The following is an 18,655-nucleotide window of genomic DNA, read 5'->3' as shown; positions in this document are numbered from 1 at the left end:
GGCCGAGTCCTTCGGGCTGCACCTCCAAGGGGCCGTCTCTACCCCATCCCGCTGCCCTCCCGCCTCTCCCTCTCCCCTCCCCGGGATGCAGGAAGAAACTTGTCGAGTAGCTTGTATCATCCTCGACCCCCACTGACCAGGAGCGTCCTGCCTGGCTCTCTGCTGGGCCCCCAGGGCCTGACTTGCGGTCAAGGGGACAAAAAGCAGACCACATGGCGTCGGCGTGGCTCTCACGAGGGCAGAGACGGAGCAGCAAGGCCGGCCGACATGTGGCGCTGCGAGGAGGGGGGCGGCCTCCGCCTGCCGGCCTTGGGGTGTGGGGCCCAGAGCTGGGAGGCCGTCCCCTGGGCGGCAGAAGGGCTGGAGGGAGCGACGTCAGGGCCTCACACGCCCAGGCCCAGGTCTCGGCGTCCTGCTGCCCCCCGCTGGCCTCCCGCCCCCCTGCTCCACTTTCAGGCACGCGAGAGGGTGGGGCGCGGTCGCCGGGGCGAGGGGGTGGGAGGAGGCGGGACACCTGGGCCGGCTCCCTCACGAGGGTGCGGCTCCCGCCCCAGTGGCCTTCGTCCTCCCAAATCTGAACGCAGACGCCTGGTCCCCAACACCCACCTGGGCCCGTGCTCTCGGTGGGCATGAACCCCACAGCCCGTGCCTCCGGGGGGCACGCCTCTCAGATTTCTCCTTCTTTGAAAGGTGGTTTCGGGGGGGAGGGGCAAGCCTGGCCTGGGGGACGGCGGGTCGGGTGGGAGCGTGTGGCAGCAGCATCCTCAGCTCCCCTCTGGCCCGACCCCTCCATCTCCCCTGGCTGTCTTCGGACAGTGCCGGCCGGCTCAGCTCAGCCTCCCGCCCGCACTACGGCCTCGGCCTCGTGCCCCTCCTGCAGGGCCCAACTGCTGGCCCCAGGGCCCCCACCCACTCCCCTGGCTCTGCCCACAGGGACCTGACCTTTCACTCCCTTCTGTTCCTCGAGGGGACTAGTGGAGGTGAGGTCACCAGGCGCCCCCCCACCCCCGGCCTGGCCATCGGCCACAGGCCACCTCGGGGCTCATCCTGCGGGCAGGGCAGAGGGAGCTGGGGAGGGGGGCCAGAACTCCTGGGGGAAGCCCCCCTCTGCAGCCCCCAGGCCCAGCTGAGCAGAGCAGAGCCACCGGGGAAGCTCCTGGCCACTCACAGGCTTGCACGCGCACACACACGCAACAAGTGACATGGACACACGTGTGTACCCATCACACCCAGACAGGCACGCTTGTGCCCACGCACGTGCGCACACAGGCGCGTACATGGACAGACACGGACTCCTCTTTACACAAGCCAGCTCCCTTGGCGGAATGCAGGCTCGCTCACTCCCAGTTATGGCGACAAGGACCAGCCACTGGGCGTGTGGCCCCCTCCCGCCTGCAGGGAGGAGGCGAGTGCTCGGACACCGGCTCGGTTCCCGCCAGCAGCACCTTCCGGGCCTGTGGGGGACTCTGCCCCTCCGTGCCCCATCCTGCGCGCAGCCCCACCCAGCCCAGGCGCGGGTGGCTGCTGGGGTGGCTGCTGGGGCTATTTTAAGGCTGGCTCTGGGCCTGCCCTCCCCCCAGGCTTTGCTACTGGCCACCTGCCGCCGCCCATCCGGCCTGGAATGCTGACTGGCAGTTGGTGTGGGGGCGGGGGGCTGCGGACAGACTGTTATAAAACTGGGTGCACCGGGGAGGCCGCCGTCCCTGCCTGCGGCCCGGGCCCCACCATGTCCACCCACCGCCTTGTGATGGTCCGGCACGGCGAGAGCACCTGGAACCAGGAGAACCGCTTCTGTGGCTGGTTCGATGCAGAGCTGAGCGAGAAGGGGGCCCAGGAGGCCAAGAGGGGCGCCCAGGCCATCAAGGACGCCAAGATGGAGTTTGACATCTGCTACACGTCGGTGCTGAAGCGGGCCATCCGCACCCTCTGGACCATCCTGGACGGCACGGACCAGATGTGGCTGCCCGTGGTGCGCACCTGGCGCCTCAACGAGAGGCACTACGGGGGCCTCACGGGGCTCAACAAGGCCGAGACGGCGGCCAAGCACGGGGAGGAGCAGGTGAAGATCTGGAGGCGCTCCTTTGACATCCCGCCGCCCCCCATGGATGAGAAGCACCCCTACTACAACTCCATCAGCAAGGTGCGCTGCCTGGGACACCAGGGAAGGGTCTAGGGCGGGCAGGGCCTTGGGGATGGCTTGGGTGGGGATGGGGGGCTGGCTTTCTGGGGAGAGAACAGCAGTGTGGGTGACCCCAGGAGCGGCGGTACGCAGGCCTAAAGCCCGGGGAGCTGCCCACTTGTGAGAGCCTCAAGGACACCATCGCCCGGGCCCTACCCTTCTGGAACGAGGAGATCGCCCCCCAGATCAAGGCCGGTAAGAGAGTGCTCATCGCGGCCCACGGGAACAGCCTTCGGGGCATCGTCAAGCACCTGGAAGGTGAGGCCCATCCTTGCAGGGGGTGTGGGCAGAGGCAGGTTGGGGGGGCGAGCGGGGCACATGCCCTTGAACCACTTGGCTCCCAAATTCTCATCTCAGCTACATGCCCCCTGCCCAGACAGCTCTGCACACATGAGCACTCAAGGTCAGGAGTCTAACTGTGAACTAGGAGGACTAAAAAACCTCTTAAAAAACTATTTTGCAAAATGTTTGTTTTACTTATGTATTGGGACACTATATACAATGACTTTCCTTCTGGAGATCGTGGGTGGAAACGTCTGCTGCTCCGACCCGGGCCCAGAGGCCTGGGGCTGGCCGGGCTTCCTGGACATGAGCCTGGGAAAGATGGGAAGGCCATGCCCAAGGACGCCCGGGCCCCGCGGCCAAAGCAGGGCTGCCTGGCCCCAGCTCTATCTGCTGTGTGGCCCTGGGCAAGTCACTTCACTTGCTGGGTCTCCACTACCTTCTCTGGGGTTGGGGGGGCTCATTAGGCCCAGGGCAGGGGAACCCAGGACCTCAGCTCGCACCCACGCAGGGAAAAGGTAAGACCAGTCAGGAAGGTGCAGGGGAGCAGCCGTCCTCGAGCCCGGCCTGCAGCTCGGTTCCCAGCCGGGAGCCCGGTGCGCCCCTCCACCGGGCCCCCTCGGACACTCGCACCGATCCTCGGCCTTCAGGCCTGCTGAACTGTGGGAAGGGAAGGCGGCCAGGAGGGTGGGGAGCCCCAAAGCCCCTGCTCTGGAAGTCTTCGGGGAGCTGGCCAGAGCGCAGACAGGCGGGCCCCTGAGGCCTGGCCAGCCCCAGCCCACCCTCCTCAAGACCACCTCGTGCCCCTGCTCTCCAGGGACTGGGTCTGGGAGAGGAGCACGGAGGCCAGCCTCACTGCAGTGAGGGAGGTGGGGGTTGGGGTGCCAGAGCCGCAAAGGTCGAGCTGCTATTCCGGGCCAGGGGCTGCAGAGGCCGGCAGGGTCAGGTTTCCCTGGAAAACCTCACCCTTTCCACCCACAGCCTCCCCTCCACCCTGGTCACAGGAGGCCCTGCTCGCTGTCCCCCCACCCTCAGTTGTCAGGAGCACCCCTGCTCCTGATGGCTAGAATTTAGAATGTTCTAGAAACCAAACAGAAGAGACCAACAGCACAGCCCCAGGTCTCAGTGGCTCCTAGTTTGGGGCACGAGGTCCCGGTTTACCACGGCTATTTCTGCAGGCCACTCAGTCTCTCACTACTGGCTCCACCATCTCCGGGGCATCTGTTGGGGGGGCTTGCTGCGGGGGATGGGAGGGCTGCTGCCTGGCTGGCCCGACTCTGTGGCCCCATAAAGGTCACGGGGCCCGCTGAACGCGAGGGCAGGCCACTGCCTGGCAGACTGGCCGAGGGGATTAAGGACCCGTTCCCCTGGTCCAGGGATGTCGGACCAGGCCATCATGGAGCTGAACCTGCCCACGGGGATCCCCATCGTGTACGAGCTGGACCAGGCGCTGAAGCCCACCAAGCCCATGCGGTTCCTGGGGGACGAGGAAACCGTGCGGAAGGCCATGGAGGCTGTGGCCGCCCAGGGCAAGGCCAAATGAAGGGTGGGTTTCTGGCAATAAAGGCACCCGCTCCTACCACCTTGAGTCTGGTGTGGCCCCGGCATGCCCAGCTCCAAGGCCCTGAGCGAGGGGCTCCACGAACACTGCCCCAGTGCCCTCGGGCCCTGCCGCCCACCCGATTAGGTGGGAGGGCCCCAGGAGCCAAGGGCAGGAGTCTCGCCCCTGAGCTGGGCTATCAGGTACCTTGTAGCAAGCCCCCTGTGGTGACAGCCACCTGGTACCCTTGCCCAAGCATCGGGGTGCCTGGGGTGACCCAGCTGTCCCCAGTGAGTGGGTACTGCAGCGAGGACACCACCTCAGGGCCAGCTTCCCTCGGGTGGGCTGTCCCTGCCGTCCCTGTAGCCCCGGGGTGGGCAGGGGGAGGTGGTACTGAGCCCCACCCCCTGGGCGTCCCCACAGCTGGGGACATGCCCACCACCGGCCTCCGAGCTGGCAACACGGGGCTCCTGGGGCCTCCGCAGATGGGGGCGGAGAATCAGGACTGGCGAGGCCTGCCTTTGCAGCCGAGGGGACAAGTGGGGGCATCTGCCAGCACCCGGGGCCAGGGGTCTCAGTGCAGCCGTCACCCAGGCAGCTCCTCCCTGGCACCTGCCAGGGCACAAGGGGAATGGCAGCTCCCGACCCACGACGGGCACCGGGCGCCTCACGCGACACGCGGCACGCGCTCTGCACGGGCAGGGAGGGCGGCCGCCACCCCTCCCGGAACATGGAAACGCAGCAGGCTGACGTGAGTCACCTCTTGACCTTTATGCCTCTCCTAGTGGCCACAGTCGGCACACACCCCCGCACACACCCGCACACACCCCGGGGAAGGAGTCGATTTCCACACGGCGGCCTTCAGGCCACAGCAGGGCAGTGCTCATTCTGGAAGCAGACACAGGTGGGCTGGGACGGACAGGGTGCGACAGCAGGCATCGGCCCTCTGGTCACTCCCCCAGAACCAGAATCCAGTGACAGCACACACTGGGGCCGGCGGAACAGGGCGCACCACACGGAAGGATGTGGGTTTGCTGATCACACACTCGGTTGGGGGCTCGGTCATCCCTGCGCCCACTTCGCACAGTCTGCAGCCCCGGGCGGAGGAATGGGGAACAGGGGTCACAGGGCAGGACCCAGAAAGAGGCCCTGCTGCCCAAACCGTTACGACCCAGCCAGACTTTGGTCCTAAATGCTAAGATCACTGTTCCTGAAGATTGCTACCAGCCGAAGCCACCACCCTTTAGGGCCAGGAGAGGAGCCACAAGGCAAAGGCCCTGCTCAGACCGCCCGGCGAGGCCACACCACGGCTCCCTGTCCTCCGCGGGGGTCAAAGGCCAGGCTGGCTGGGCGGGCCCACAGCAGCCAGAGCACGTTTGGGGATCACAGGGTATTGCTGCGTCTAGAGTGCCAGGCTGAGCACCCTAGTCTGAGAGATCCCAAGGGCTTGTCTTCTTTGGGGGGGTCCCATGCCCGGAGGAGTGCCGTGTGGCTCTCGCGGCACGCACGTCACGTCCCTGGCAATAAGAGAAGCATGTGTGGGGGGGAAGGGGAGGACGGCGTCGGCGCGGCCAGCGGCGGGGGGCCCTCACTCGATGAGCTCCACGTAGTTGGCAGGAAACATGCCAAAGTGGCCGTCCGGCCCGTAGCCACGCCACCAGCCCTCGTCGATCACCTCGATGCCCGTGATGAGATTCTCGGGGTCGAAGGAGATCTCCGTGTCATCAGCTGCGGGATGGGGAGTTGGAGGCTGCACTGGGGGCCGGGGGCCCTTCCCGATGGCCACTTTCCCCCGACACACCTTCTAGCAGGACCTGACTCCAGGCCCCCCACCTCTGCACAGCAGCCTGCTTCCCAAGCCTCCAGGCAGGTCCCCGGGTTCCGGCGCGCAGGGTCCACCCACCCTCTGCTCACACTCCCGGGCTCTAGCACGACGCCAGCAACTGGGATTCACGGGTAGCTGCCCAGCATGATGGGAAGGCCCAGGCCGTGCAGGGCACCCACCCCATCCTTCTCCCACCTTCCCTCGGTCCCAAGGGAGCGTCGGAAGCCTGCCTCCCGACGCGGGGCCCTGCAGGGTGAGTGGCCCGGCCGCTGCACATTACCTGCCTGGTAGTCGTACAAGGCCCGCGCACAGAGCCCTTTGCCGCTCAGCCCCGGGTAGTGGGCCACGTGCCCAGAGCCGACATCTTGCTGCGGCACCTGTTCCTGCACGGAAAGAAGAGAAATCTGGGCTCCACGTTACAGGCCCACACCCGGCCTGGGGGAAGGGCACAGCACACAGAGGGCAAGGGCTGCTGCCATCCTACTACCCCCAAGATGTCCTCCTGCCCCAGGACCTTCCTGGCCGGCAGATGAGTGCTAGACCATGTACTCCCCGGGGCCACTCCAACACTGAATGAGAGAATCCCCACGCAGCTGCCGCCGGAAAGTCAGGCACCCCGCGCCTGGCATGGGTGAAGAGGGTGTTTCTGGGCAGGTGGCCCCTTCACAGCCGTGCCCCGCTGCAGGGAACCCACCATCGGGGGCTCCTCATAGACGGTCTCTTGCTCTGGGGGCTCCTCGTACACAGCCTCCTCTTCTGCCTGCACTGGACACGGTGGAGGGCTGGGTGCCGGGTCCTCGCGGACATCTGCATGGGAGGGTGCGGCCCACGCTGAGCCCGGGGAGGGGTGCAGACGCCCTCCTCCCTCCCACACTCCTACCCCCAGCCCCGCACGGGGCAGCCAAGCGCCTTGCCTGCCCTGGGCCTCGAGGAGGCCTGAGTGGGCTCCGGGCTGCGGTGGGTCTCTGGCTGGGTGAGCTGTTTCTGCAGGAAGGGGCTCCTGAGCTTGCCTGCAAACAAAGGTAAACATGCCAAGTGCTGGACGAGGGAGACATGAGCTGTGTCTACTGCTTCTGTCCCCTGTGCTGCCCGGAGCGGGGACCTGTCCCGGGACATAGCTGTCAAAGGGAGGGGGGAGAGGGTAGGGGGACACACAGCCGCTGCACAAACACATCATACACACAGTACGCTTCCAGTAGCCCCCCAGTGTGGGAGAGCTGATGGCAGTGCCATCCCGTGTCCTTGGGGCCAGAGAGGGGAGTGACAGAGGCTCTGGGGCCCGGCCACCATGTGCAAGCTACACCAAGAGTTAATGGAGCAGGGCTGGGCTGGAGAGTCTCCCTCTGAAGCCACACGTGGCCCTTCCTTTCCAGGTCTCTGCAGGACGAGCCCACGGGCAGGAAAGGAACACCTGAGGCCCAGCCTCCCCTCCCAGAAGCTACCCTTAGAGAAGTCCAGGCTCTCCTCGCTTCCTTGCCTCTGTCCCTACCTCTGGGGACCCTGCACTGGGACCCCAGGCTCCGCCTCGGCCTGCTCCTGCCTTGTGCCTACACCCAGAGGAAAGACTCACCTGGCTGGGGGCTAGTGATGGATGTGGTGGACATGGCCCTCTCCTTCTGCCTGAAAATCTCACGTGGGTGTGCTGGCTGGCTGGCCGGCTCCTGCAGGGGGGCACACGGGCCCGGCAGTGAGGAGGGGCTCGAGGGCCTCGTCCAGGACGGGGCAGAGGTCTATGCTGGCCACATCTGCCCTTCACTGCCCTCTCCACCGCCACCTCTGGTGCACCCACGTGTCCCAGGCTCCACTGTGCCCCAGCTGGCCGCAGGACCGTCCCCCTGGCACATCAGGGACGGCCCCAGCATTACAGCCACAGACCCTCGGGGGGTGGGGGGCGCGCAAGTCTCACCTGCTCCTCTCGGCTCCTCGAAACCACTTCCTGCTGCTCACTCTTCCTGCTGGGAGGGGCGGAGGCAGGAGCTGCAGCCCGGCCGTGGCCCACTCGGGACCCTCCCTCCCTCTTAACTCTGGGGCCTCACCTCTGGGACCCGGCCTCGCCGTCCTGCTCCTCCCGATAGCGCTGCTCCCGGCGGGCGGCCTCGCGCAGCTCCCGCTCCCGGCGCTCCTGCTCCAGCCGCTGCCTCTCCTCCTCCACCCGCCGCTTCTCCTCCAGCCTGCGGTTCTCCTCCTCCTTCTGCAGGGACAGCGGCCGGCCTGCCCCACTCGGCACCTGCACCCTCCCGCCCGGGGCTACCCGGGCATCCGTGCGGCGCCGCCTGGAGGGGCCGCCCACCGGCCCAGCAACCAGAGCCCGCTCGGCCTTCGCCTGGCCACAGGCACGACCAAGAGCGCATGTCCCGCGACCTTATTGTGAGAGAACCTGAGGAACGGCGAGGAGGGCGCCGCGGCACCATCTCTGAGGGGCAGCTGTGCTCCGTGCGCCCCGCAGCACTCACCTCTGCTTTGGCCCAGAAGCTGTCTTTGCCAACTCTCTTGATCTCAGATATGGCATTGGTCTTCTGGTACACGGAGCCCTGCGGACGACAGAGCGTCCTCTGTGGGGCCGCCCTCGGGAGCCCAGGGCTCAAGCAACAGCCGTGGGGACTGCACCGGGCCTGGTGCCCCCTCTGGAGACCAGCCAGCACAAGATGGCCTGAGGGCCCTGAAAGCCACCAGGCAACGCCGACGGGGGTCTCTGGCTACACCAGGCCCCTGTGGATGGAAGCCAGTCCCCCAGCCTCAGACAGCCCACCACCGTGGCCGTGGCCAGGGAGGCTCCACAGACCCCAGCTGTGCCCTGGGAACTGGGCTCCCCATAGCTGGGGTACCTGGTGTCTGCCCCCGATGGGGAGGGGCCTGCCCGCCCACCTCACGTCCCTCCACAGAGCCCACCACCCAGGACTGTGCAGGAATGCGGGGGCCATGGCCTCGTGACTGGACTGTCCCTGGGGTATGAGAGGCTCCAGGACAGCCAGTGGAACCACCGGGCAGCACAGAGGGCTGCTCCTCATGCCCACTAGCGCCTGCCCCACTAGGGGCAGCTCCGGCTTCCGGCTGGCACGGGGTCACCGTCGTCACCGGAATGGGGGCCTTGGGACCGAAAGCCAGGCAGGCAGGAGCCCAGCCCCACAAGGGAGAAGCCAGCCCGTCTGCTGGCTCCTGGCCTGCCACACTCGGGCCCAGGGAGCACTCACCACCGGGGCCTGAGGGCCCGTATCCTGGAAACGGCCGCTCTCCTTGTGGAAGGCATAGTTGGCACCCGAGGCTCTGGCCACCTTCTGCATGATGCACTCGGGCTCCACGTCCTCCTCAGCCCTCGCGTTGATGGTCACGTGGGCCCCCTGTGGCGGGACCGCACGCAGGTGTTGCAAGTCCAGGACAGGACAAGACACACAGCTCAGGGTGCGCAGCGTGGACAACTGTCGTTCTGGGCTCTGGGCTGGGGACCTCAGGGCCGACAAAGCGCCTGAGACAAACACACTGCACTTGTCCCAGCACAGGCACGCGGTCTCTGCCCTCCGTGGCCCTGCCTACGGCTTGTTCCCAGGTGCCGGGCGCCCCTGCCGTAGGCCCAGGCATGAGAGAGATCCTTTCTAATTCACAAAAGCGAACTTCAAAAAGAATCTGGAAATGTATTTTCCACAAAATGCAACCTACCCATTTCTTTTTCTTCTGAAATTCTTTAGGTTTTATTTGTTCAAGTACCTCTACACCCAACCGGAGGCTTGAACTCACAGCCCCGAGACTGCGTATCACGTGCTCCTCCCACGGAGCCAGCCAGGCACCCCGGCCACCAATTTCTTTTGGACAAGTCAGATCCATGGCGTCACTCACTGTTAGTAAACACCCAGTGAGCCTGGGATCCTCTCTCGGCTCCTAGATGGAGAAACTGAGGCCTATCTGAAGAAGTGTTGGCAGGCTACAAATCAAAGTCCCAAGCCTCTCTGTCAGGAAAAGACACGCAAAGTGACCTGACAAGCAAACGACAAGCGCTTTTGGAACTAAATGAGGTGTGCTGGAAAGGAACGCAGAAGGGACCGGGCACGGGCAACTTCCCGTCTCCTCCAGCTCCTAACAACACGGCTGAACAAACCCTCACAAAACCAACGGAAGCCAAGGCCTTGCGCCCCAGGACTAGCTGCACACAATGCTCTCTGTGCTCGAGAAGGACACAGTCATCCATCCTTCCTCCGCAGGGAGCTCAGCTCGCCGGGGGCTCCGGCCGCAGCCTGGCCTCCTGGGCACTCGCCGAGCAAGAGTGTAGCAGCCTCTGGTCACGCCCTGGAGTCTGGAGGAAGCGTCGCGGGTGTGGACACGCTTCCAGCCCTGGCTGCAACTGCGCTCGCACCAGCAACCGTGCTCGCACCCGCAACCATGCTCGCACCCACAACCGCGCTCACACCCGCAACCGTGCTCACACCCGCAACCGCGCTCACACCCGCCCAGGCGCCGTGGGAGGCCCCCGGGGCGGGGGGGGGGGGGCGTCCTCACCTTCAGGAAGCTGGCCATGGTGCTGACGTGGTTGGCGCACGCTCCCTTCCGCACGTCGTTCACACCCTCGCCCGTCTGCAACAAAACACACCCGGTGCGACCCGTCACCCCCGCAGAGCCACTGCCGTCCCTGGGGCGCAGCAGAGGATAGAGTGAGCCCCACGCCCCCAGGTCAAGAAGGTTCTTGAGGCAGGGTGACCGCCTGCTTCCGCTGGGCGTGGGCGGCTCGGAGCTTCCCAGTCCTACCCAGGGGGCCCGTGCTCTCTGAGCCTTCTCCAGGCCCAGGCCCTCTGCTCCCTCGGACGACTACTCTGATTGGGACAAAGGCAAGGGTGTCGTGTGACTGCACTCTGTGCTCTGTTTCGTGGGAATGATTCTGGGCTTGGGGGTAGAGCGGGGGATTCTGCGCCGGCAAGGCCCCCGCGGTCCGGGCCTCACACACTCCAGCCACTCCCGTTCGTTCACTGCCTGCGAGGCGCCCAGAAGGCAAGTCCTCCTCTGCTCCCATCACAGGAGGCAGAGGAGGAAAGAAGGCAAAGGAGTTTTCCCGGGTCACTCCTAGATGAGAACTCGGGGCCCCCCAGTTCCACGTACCCAGTTGATGAGGACAAACTTGGGCAGACCGGAGTTGGGGTCCTTCACCCTGCAGAAGCCGTACATCACCTTCCCGCTGTTGAGCTCCTCCACCATCTCCTCCAGGCCCCCCTCTGCAGCAGGCACAGGGGGCGTCAGCGGGCCCCACACCCGTGGCTGGCCCTGTACAACGCCCACCGGGAAGGGAAACTCAACCTGCCCCGAGCCAGGGTTCTCCGGGCCGCCTGCATCAGAATCAGACTCCGGGTCCTGCCCCACTACACGGACTTACAGGAGCTGGCGGGGCGTGGGATCTGCATCTGTGACAAGGACCTCAGGTGATGGTGTACACCCCCCAGTTTTAAAACCATTCCTAGGGGCGCCTGGGTGGCTCAGTGGGTTAAGCCTCTGCCTTCAGCTCAGGTCATGATCTCACAGTCCTGGGATTGAGCCCCGCATCGGGCTCTCTGCTTAGCGGGGAGCCTGCTTTCCCCTCTCTCTCTGCCTGCCTCTCTGCCTACTTGTGATTTCTCTTTCTCTATCAAATAAATAAATAAAATCTTTAAAAAAAAAAAAGAAAAAAAAAAAACACATTCCTATAAAACCCACAGGGAGTTCCAGAAAAAAAAGATGTCAATTCTGCTACAAATTAGGTATCAGGCTTTCTTTTTTCAAAAATTTTTTTGAAGAATTTTATTTATTTATTTGACAGAAATCACAGGTAGGCAGAAAGGCAGAGAGAGAGAGAGAGAGAGAGAGAGAGAGAGAGAGAGATTGATTGGAGGAAGCAGGCTCCCTGCAGAGCAGAGAGCCGGATATGGGGCTCGATCCCAGGACTCTGGGATCATGACCTGAGCCGAAGGCAGAGGCTTTAACCCACTGAGCCACCCAGGCGCCCTAGGCACCAGGCTTTCAAACGGACGGTTCCTGCAACAGCGTGCCCGCTGTTTGGGGCCCCGCGAAGGGCCCTGAGCAGATGGGAATGTCCCGCAGTCACGCTCGGGCTCAGCTCTTAGACCCTCCCCGTGAAGAGAGCGGTGAGTGGCTCCCCAGCACAGAGGCTACTGTGGGGACGGTCATGGCAGGCTTGCTACTTGCAGGGGACACCCGCGTGCCTGTGGCTCCTTCCATACGCAGTGAGGGCTGAAATGCCGGCCTCCGGGGACACTGCTGGCTACGATCTCTCCCCTCCCCCACACCTGCCTCCTGGGGCCTCCAGCCCACTGGCGTCCTCACTGGGCCATACTCACCCCCAGTGCCGGCCACACGGATGTCATTGCTGTTACCCTCGTAGGTGAAGAGAGCCCTGAAACAAAACACAAACAAGCTCTGTGACCGGCGTTCCCGCCGCACCCACCACGAGCGGAGCACGGTGGCCACGGGCCCCGCTGACCCGTGAGGCGGGAGCTCGGCAGGCCTCCCGGAGCTGGGGCCTCTCAGGCCTTGGCGCGGCAGCTTCTCCTGAGGGACAAATGTACGCAGGGAGCCCCTGTCTGCCATGAGAAACACTGAGCTGTGAAGGCTGTTTGATTTGAAAGACGCTCCACGTCCCACGTGGGGCTGGAACTCGCCTCCCCAAGATCAAGAGCCGCACGCTCGACTGACCGGCCCGGCGCCCCGGGGCTGGGAAGCCGTATCGAGGCAACCTTCCACACCTGCCTGAACCCGAAGCACCCCAGGAGGAGCAGGGGGCGGGTGTGCACATCAGGCACCTGGGAAGGCGCCCCATGCCCTCGTGCAGGTCTGCTCTGTCTTCTGAAACCCGAGGAGTCGGCGGAACAGGTCGCTCTGGGCTTGGGACTCTTCTAGAAAACCCAGAAGCCACATGGGCCATGACTCAGCATGAAGTCAGGCTCTTTACAGGACAGACTCCTCGTCTGGGCAAAATCCTCTTTCTGGAGGAGCCTTACCTTTCCACAGGTGACCCTAGGCTGCCCCTGCTTTTTCCTGTGAGACTAACTGTTCCTAAGAACTCTGGGAAAGATGCTTACGAACGTGACCCCCAGAGGAGTTGAGGAAATATGGCAAATTTTATTACATCCAGGGCATGGAAAGCCCCTTGACCAGAGCAGAGGTTACCCATGGAGAACATTCTGGAAGAGCTGGATTATCCACAACCCACATGGAGCCCAAACATCAACACCAGCTCTGCTGCCGTTCAGCTCCAGGCGGAGCTGGCAGACCACGGGGTAGGGGTGCTGACCCAGCAGACAAGTCAAAGGCAGAACCCGGACCAGCGGGCCATCCCCACGCTCTGCGCACAGACAGGCTTGCCGAGGAGGGCCAGATAGGGTTGTGGGGTGACAGTGTGACAGGAACCGGGACGCCCTGATGCCTCAGTTGCTGTGTGACTCTTGATCTCGGGGTTGGGGTTCGAGCCCTACAATGCGTGTAGAGCTCACTTAAAAATAAAATCTGGGGAAAAAAAAAAGAATCTGACAGGAACCAAATCAGCCTCCATTCAGCTTCCCCAGGGCCTCGGTATGGCCACCGGGCAGAGCTGCCTAGACTGACAAAGTCGGAAGAAAGGAGACCCAGGCCCCAAGGGTCTAGCTGGCACAGGGCCTCCGAGGAGAGATACCAAAAGGAATACGCAGACAAACAGTGAAAAGATGTGGGAGTTCGTGGATGCCCAGACGTCCTCCTGGAGGAAAGAATCCCATACATCTCAAAGCCACCAAGCTCTGAGTGCAGAAGATGGGGACAACAGACAGGTAGCAGGCAGCACAGACCGCTTCCAAGAAGGGACCCAGCAGCTCGCAGGAGCCAAGGGCCTGCCTGGCGCCTGCCCTCCCCTCCGCCCCAGGCTCTGGACCTAGCCACCTTCTTGAATGTTCGCAGCTCAGAGACTCATTCCCACGTTCAACGGACTCCCATCCCTCTTTCAAATCACTGTGGAAGAGAGGCGTGCTGGCCCGGGCACAGCACACAGAGCGTGGTGCACCGAGCGCCCGGGAACTCAAGCGTCCCTTGCAAACACACGTACTGAGGACCTGCTCCTTCCTGCTCCCGGGCATGAAGCGTCCAGTAAATCCCCAGAGGCCCTGACCATGGACCTGACCACGGAGCTTCCTTTCTAACGGGAGACAAAAAAGAAACACACCCACACTGATGTCCTGTCAGGTAGTGAAGAGGGAGCCGGAGGGAAACAAACGTGCCTCAATCTAGAACAATCCGGGGAACCAAGACCGAGGCCCGCGGTGGAGAGCTGACGGGCCTGCTCTCCGGCCTACCTGGCTTCAGGGCCCAGCCGGAAGCCGCCCACTCTGCCTGGGAAACCTTTCACGACCCACCAAACTGGAGACCACTTCCTCCTGTCGGTATCCTCTGCCACATCTTCTGTCCCCTTCTCAGGTCGCTGTGCACGTGGGCGCTGACCGCGCCAGGGACACAGACAGGGCCCAGCCCTCCGGTGAAGAGAGCGGTGCCAGGAAGCCCACTGAAGGTGTCTGGTGCCCGTCTGGGCAAAGTCACACAAGGAGCCAGCAGTGGAACAAGGCCTCTCCAGGAAGGCGGCGCCAGCGCTGAGACGTCCGGGGAGCCCCCGGGACCATGGGGAAGGCGCTCTAGAATGGGGAAGCAGCCAGAGCAAGGGCTCTGAGGAGGAAGCAGCCCGCACGTCTGAGGAAGAGAGAGGCGGCCACCGTGGTGACAAACAGGTGTGGCCCCAGTGTGGTAAGTGGGAGGGGTGGCAGGAGGGGGTCGGGAGCCGGCCCCACAGGGCCTCGCAGCTGAGGTGAGAGGTCTGGGCTCTACTTACTGTGAAAGAGGAAGCTGCCGAGTTTAAGCACAGAAGTAGCGCGATCTAGATACCCGCCTGGCTCATGAGTGGGGGCCGCCACGCGTTATCTGCGGAGGTGCTTAACGGCCGTGACGGGGAGATCAAAAGCCGGGGGCTCGCGCCACTGGCTGTGCGGCCTGGAGTGCTGCCAGGCGGGTGGGCTCGGACCGGGGCGGGGGGGAGAGGCTCAGCACCCTCGGGAGGGACCGAGCGAAGCCGGGGTGGATGAGTTTCAGACCAGGGTGGTAGCAGACAACTCTGAGAAGCCGAGGAAGAGCCAGAAACATGCGAGGCCCGAGCTGCCAGCGGGACTGTGGGACATCAGCCCCAGAGCAGGGGTGGTCCCTGAGAATGAAGGGGTCGGAAGGCAGGCAGCAGGGGGCCCAGGAGTCTCGCAGATACCTCAGGAAGGGCCGGGCCGCTACTCAGGAGCACATAAAAGAGCAACACCCCCGCCAAGCAGGACTGGAGGGGGCCGACACGCTGCTGGCGCAAAGGCACGAGGCCGCAGGTGGATGTGAAACGGGGCGCGCCGGGTGCCAGCCTGTCAGCAGGGTTTGGAGTAACAGCAGAGGTGTGACGGCCCTCGGAGAGCAGAAGACAGGTAGGGTCGGGGGTGGACATTTAGAAACTCTTGGTAAAGTAAGCGCCTCAAGTGTGGGTGACCTTCCTAAAGCATTATGAGACGGAGAAGGCAGAGAAATCCCACTGCTCCCAGACGCACTCCCTAACTGCGCGGATGTGTTCCGGACAGAGGAGCCGCTTGGCTCCCCGGCAACGCAGCACCCAAGTCCCATCAGGGTCATAGGTGTCCCAGGCACGAGAGGCGTCTGCACACCCCGGCAGCAGGTGCTCTGAAGCTCTTCCCCAAAGGCCCAGTGCACGACAGCCCAGGGTATGAAGGCCCAGGGAAAGCCACGAGCCGCGAGCACCAGGGCGTGGCGACCAGCCGGGCACAGCACGCAGTCACCCCGAGAGGCGCCTGCCCCTGCTCCGGGAAAAGGCTGACAGCGGGTCACCTTAGTTCATCAAGCTCAGCGTATTTCTTGGGGCTGCAAGTGCTCAGAACTGGTCAGTGCACACAACTGAAGCAACCGGGAGGGACCGGCCGCGGACCCTGCGCGGGGGCTGCCCGGGCCATCCCAGAGACTTCGGGCCTGCTTCCAGAGCTAGAAAGCTCCTCCGGGGCCCGACGGCAGAGTGGAGGGTGTCCGCGGCAGGTGCAGGGGGGACGGGGGCTCCTCCACAGGCAGCCAGCACCGCTGTGTCACTGGCGTCCGCGCGGCTCGCACAGGAAAGGGAATCCTTGGACAGAATCCACATTCCCAGAAAACCAGAGACCCAAACCCAGACCTCCTGGCCGTGGGGCAGGGCGCCCGTTGCCGGGCGGGGTCCGGGGCGCCCGCTCAGAGGCCCCTCCCTGAACGCGGCGCCGGGAAGACCCCGGGCCCGGTTCGCGCCCCGTCGGCGAGGGCCGCGGGGAGCCCCTGTGCGCAGGGAAGTCCCGGGGCTGGGAAGGAGAAGCTGGCGGAGCCACGGAGCGCCCCCGGCCGCACAATCCAACATGGACACCGGCCGAGGGGCGCAGCCGCGGCGGGGGACGGCGGCGGGGCCCGCAGCTCGCGGGGCGCCGCTGTGGGGGGAGCGGGGAACCCCCGGGACCCCCTCCCGCCCCGGCCCGGCCCCCACCCGCCCGGCCCGCCCGGCCCGGCGCCCACCAGTCAGTCGGGGACTTCTCGGTGACCACCCGCACGTAGGCCTCCTGCAGCGCCGGCCCGTTCCGGCTCAGGTTCGCAGCCATGACCGGCCCCGCAGTCCCCGCTCCGCCACCGCCGCCGCCGCCGCCGCTTCCGGGCCCCGCCCACCCCGCGACCGGAAGCCCCGCCCCTGCGGCCGGAAGCGGAAGCGCGGCCGGCAGGACCGCGGGGAGAGGGCGCGGCTGGCGGGGAGTGGGCGGGGCCGTCGCGGTTTGCGGCGCAGGGGCGCGGAGTGGCGGGCGGGGCCAAGACGGGCGCTGGGAGCTGCGCTCACGGAGGAGCGCGCGTTTCTCTCTTCTCTCGCCGCAGTCAGCGCACTGGTTCCAGCGTCTCCGGCCTCTGCGTGGACCTTCCTCACGCGCCTGAGCGGCGACCGGAGCCTGCGCCGGCGAACACGAGTGCTGCGTGCGGGCCGCGCCCGCCCGGGCCGAGGTGCTGCCGAGCCTCTTCGCCCGCACCTGCGTTCCCCGCTCTGTTCGTGGAGCACCGGCTGGCGCGGGGAGCCCCGCTCCCTGCCCTGCACGCACGTCCCGGCGCAGGTGCATGAGTCTCTGGGATGTCAGAGAGGCGGCCCGGTGCTGACCCTGTGCGCTCGGGTAGGCCTCCCGCAGGGCCCCGTCCCGCAGGGCCCCGTCCCGCAGGGGCCCATCCCACAGGGTCCGTCCCGCAAGGCCCCGTCCCGCAGGGGCCCATCCCGCAGGGTCCGTCCCGCAGGGCCCCGTCCCGCAGGGGCCCATCCCACAGGGTCCGTCCCGCAGGGGCCCATCCCACCGAGTCCGTCCCGCAGGGGCCCATCCCACAGGGTCCGTCCCGCAGGGGCCCATCCCGCAGGGTCCGTCCCGCAGGGCCCCGTCCCGCAGGGGCCCATCCCGCAGGGTCCGTCCCGCAGGGCCCCGTCCCGCAGGGGCCCATCCCGCAGGGTCCGTCCCGCAGGTTCCGTCCCGCAGTCCCGCGCGCCCACATTTCTGCAGCGACGTCAGTGAGAAATCTCCAGGGCGGGCTATGGAAAGACCACACGGCCTCGGGGCAGGCGGGATGAGAGTGTGGGGTCTGATTGTGCAGATACAGGCTTGTCGGCTCCGTCTGGGCACAGACGTGGCTTACAGGTTATGTGCACGTGCACTTCTGTGTGTCATTGCTGTAGGTCTCCGGCAGAAGCCCGACATCTCTGGGCAGAGCAGCCACCTCCCCCGAACCCGGGGAGTCTAGGGCCTGAACAAACACTCCTGCCCTTCAGCAGCTTCCGCCTGCGGCCCGTCCCTCCCCCAGTCCTTCCCGGGCCTCGCGCAAGCTGCTGGTCTGTTCTCCGCCCTGACGTCACTGCTGTGTTTGCATCAGAAAGGTGAGCTCCCCCAACGGCAGGCCTCCTCCGGGCTCTCCCAATCTCTTATCTTTTATTTTCTAATTTAAATTCCCTTAGCCAACATACAGTAGTACATCATCCGTTTCGGATGTAGCCCTCGACGATTCATCAGTCGGCACATAACGCCAGGGCCCACATCAGGTGCCCTCCTTAACACTCACCGTGTCCTCTGTTTCTCTTCAGTAACTTCTCCTCTGTCCTTGTTTGCCCTCAGACCCCCTCAGGCCACTTTCCTCTCCACGGTCGGGGAGAGTCAGCCCGTCTTACTGTTCTTCAGCCCTCCTTTTGGCCACAGTGCATCTGTGTTTTTCTTCTTTCGCTGGCAATGTCTTCTCTTTAAACACCTCCTGGTCCCCAGTTTCTTCCTTGACCTGGCTGCCAGGCCCCAGCCTCTGGTCCCTGGACCCCGAGGAGGTCTGGGAGCACTTTTCCACATTTCAGTCAACTTAGGGAGAACCCACCTTACCTGAATTGGGCTACGCTGCTCTGTTCTGGAAAAAGATCAACTCGGTGTGGTAGCCAGGTGCATCCCACGGATGAGGGAAAAAGCAGGGAGATGTGGGCTCCATCGAGAGAAGGCTCTTAAGCAGGGGTCCCTGGTGTGGGAAGGTGGGGAGCAGGATTCTGCTTTCTGCTCTAGGGTGTGGGAGTCTGTTTCCACTTGACAGGCTGGGAAAGGCGTCTCTGCAGAGGTAACACTGGAGCAGAGACTGGATACGGGGTGGGGAGCACGGCTGTGGAAGGTCTGGGCAGACGTGCTCTGGGCGGGGGAACAAGACGACGTGTTGGGGCTCTGAAGTGGGGGAGTCTAGTGACGGACTGACGATTGAGCACGGGGAGAAGGAGAACGAGGGGCGCTGGGTCCTG

General features: G+C 64.7%; 2 protein-coding genes across 5 annotated transcripts; one reads left to right on the top strand and one right to left on the bottom strand.

The window, feature by feature from the left end:
• The first annotated feature begins 1,711 nt into the window (after positions 1 to 1,711).
• Positions 1,712 to 4,048, top strand: PGAM2 (phosphoglycerate mutase 2). The gene is made up of 3 exons (XM_080818582.1): positions 1,712 to 2,140; positions 2,257 to 2,437; positions 3,838 to 4,048. The coding sequence occupies exons 1-3, from the start codon at positions 1,727 to 1,729 to the stop codon at positions 4,002 to 4,004; spliced, it is 762 nt and encodes a 253-aa protein (XP_080674708.1). The 5' UTR covers positions 1,712 to 1,726; the 3' UTR covers positions 4,005 to 4,048.
• A 705-nt stretch (positions 4,049 to 4,753) lies between these two features.
• DBNL (drebrin like) lies at positions 4,754 to 16,521 on the bottom strand. Of its 4 annotated transcripts, none has more exons than XM_080818578.1 (13): positions 16,387 to 16,521; positions 12,138 to 12,193; positions 10,909 to 11,021; positions 10,315 to 10,389; positions 9,018 to 9,164; positions 8,280 to 8,357; positions 7,863 to 8,017; positions 7,733 to 7,781; positions 7,397 to 7,487; positions 6,741 to 6,836; positions 6,521 to 6,633; positions 6,107 to 6,209; positions 4,754 to 5,729 (listed from the first exon to the last, which is right to left on the bottom strand). In XM_080818578.1, exons 1-13 carry the CDS (start codon positions 16,467 to 16,469, stop codon positions 5,590 to 5,592), a joined length of 1,299 nt encoding a protein of 432 aa, XP_080674704.1. In that variant the 5' UTR covers positions 16,470 to 16,521; the 3' UTR covers positions 4,754 to 5,589. The 4 variants fall into 4 exon arrangements, with proteins under 4 accessions (XP_080674704.1, XP_080674706.1, XP_080674705.1 ...); XM_080818580.1 differs by having other exon boundaries at positions 6,107 to 6,203; XM_080818579.1 differs by having other exon boundaries at positions 7,733 to 7,778.
• Positions 16,522 to 18,655: the final 2,134 nt, after the last annotated feature.

Source organism: Martes martes (assembly GCF_963455335.1).
Source record: "Martes martes genome assembly, chromosome: 11".
Classification (NCBI taxonomy): domain Eukaryota; kingdom Metazoa; phylum Chordata; class Mammalia; order Carnivora; family Mustelidae; genus Martes; species Martes martes.
This window is presented reverse-complemented; position numbering and strand designations above follow the sequence as displayed.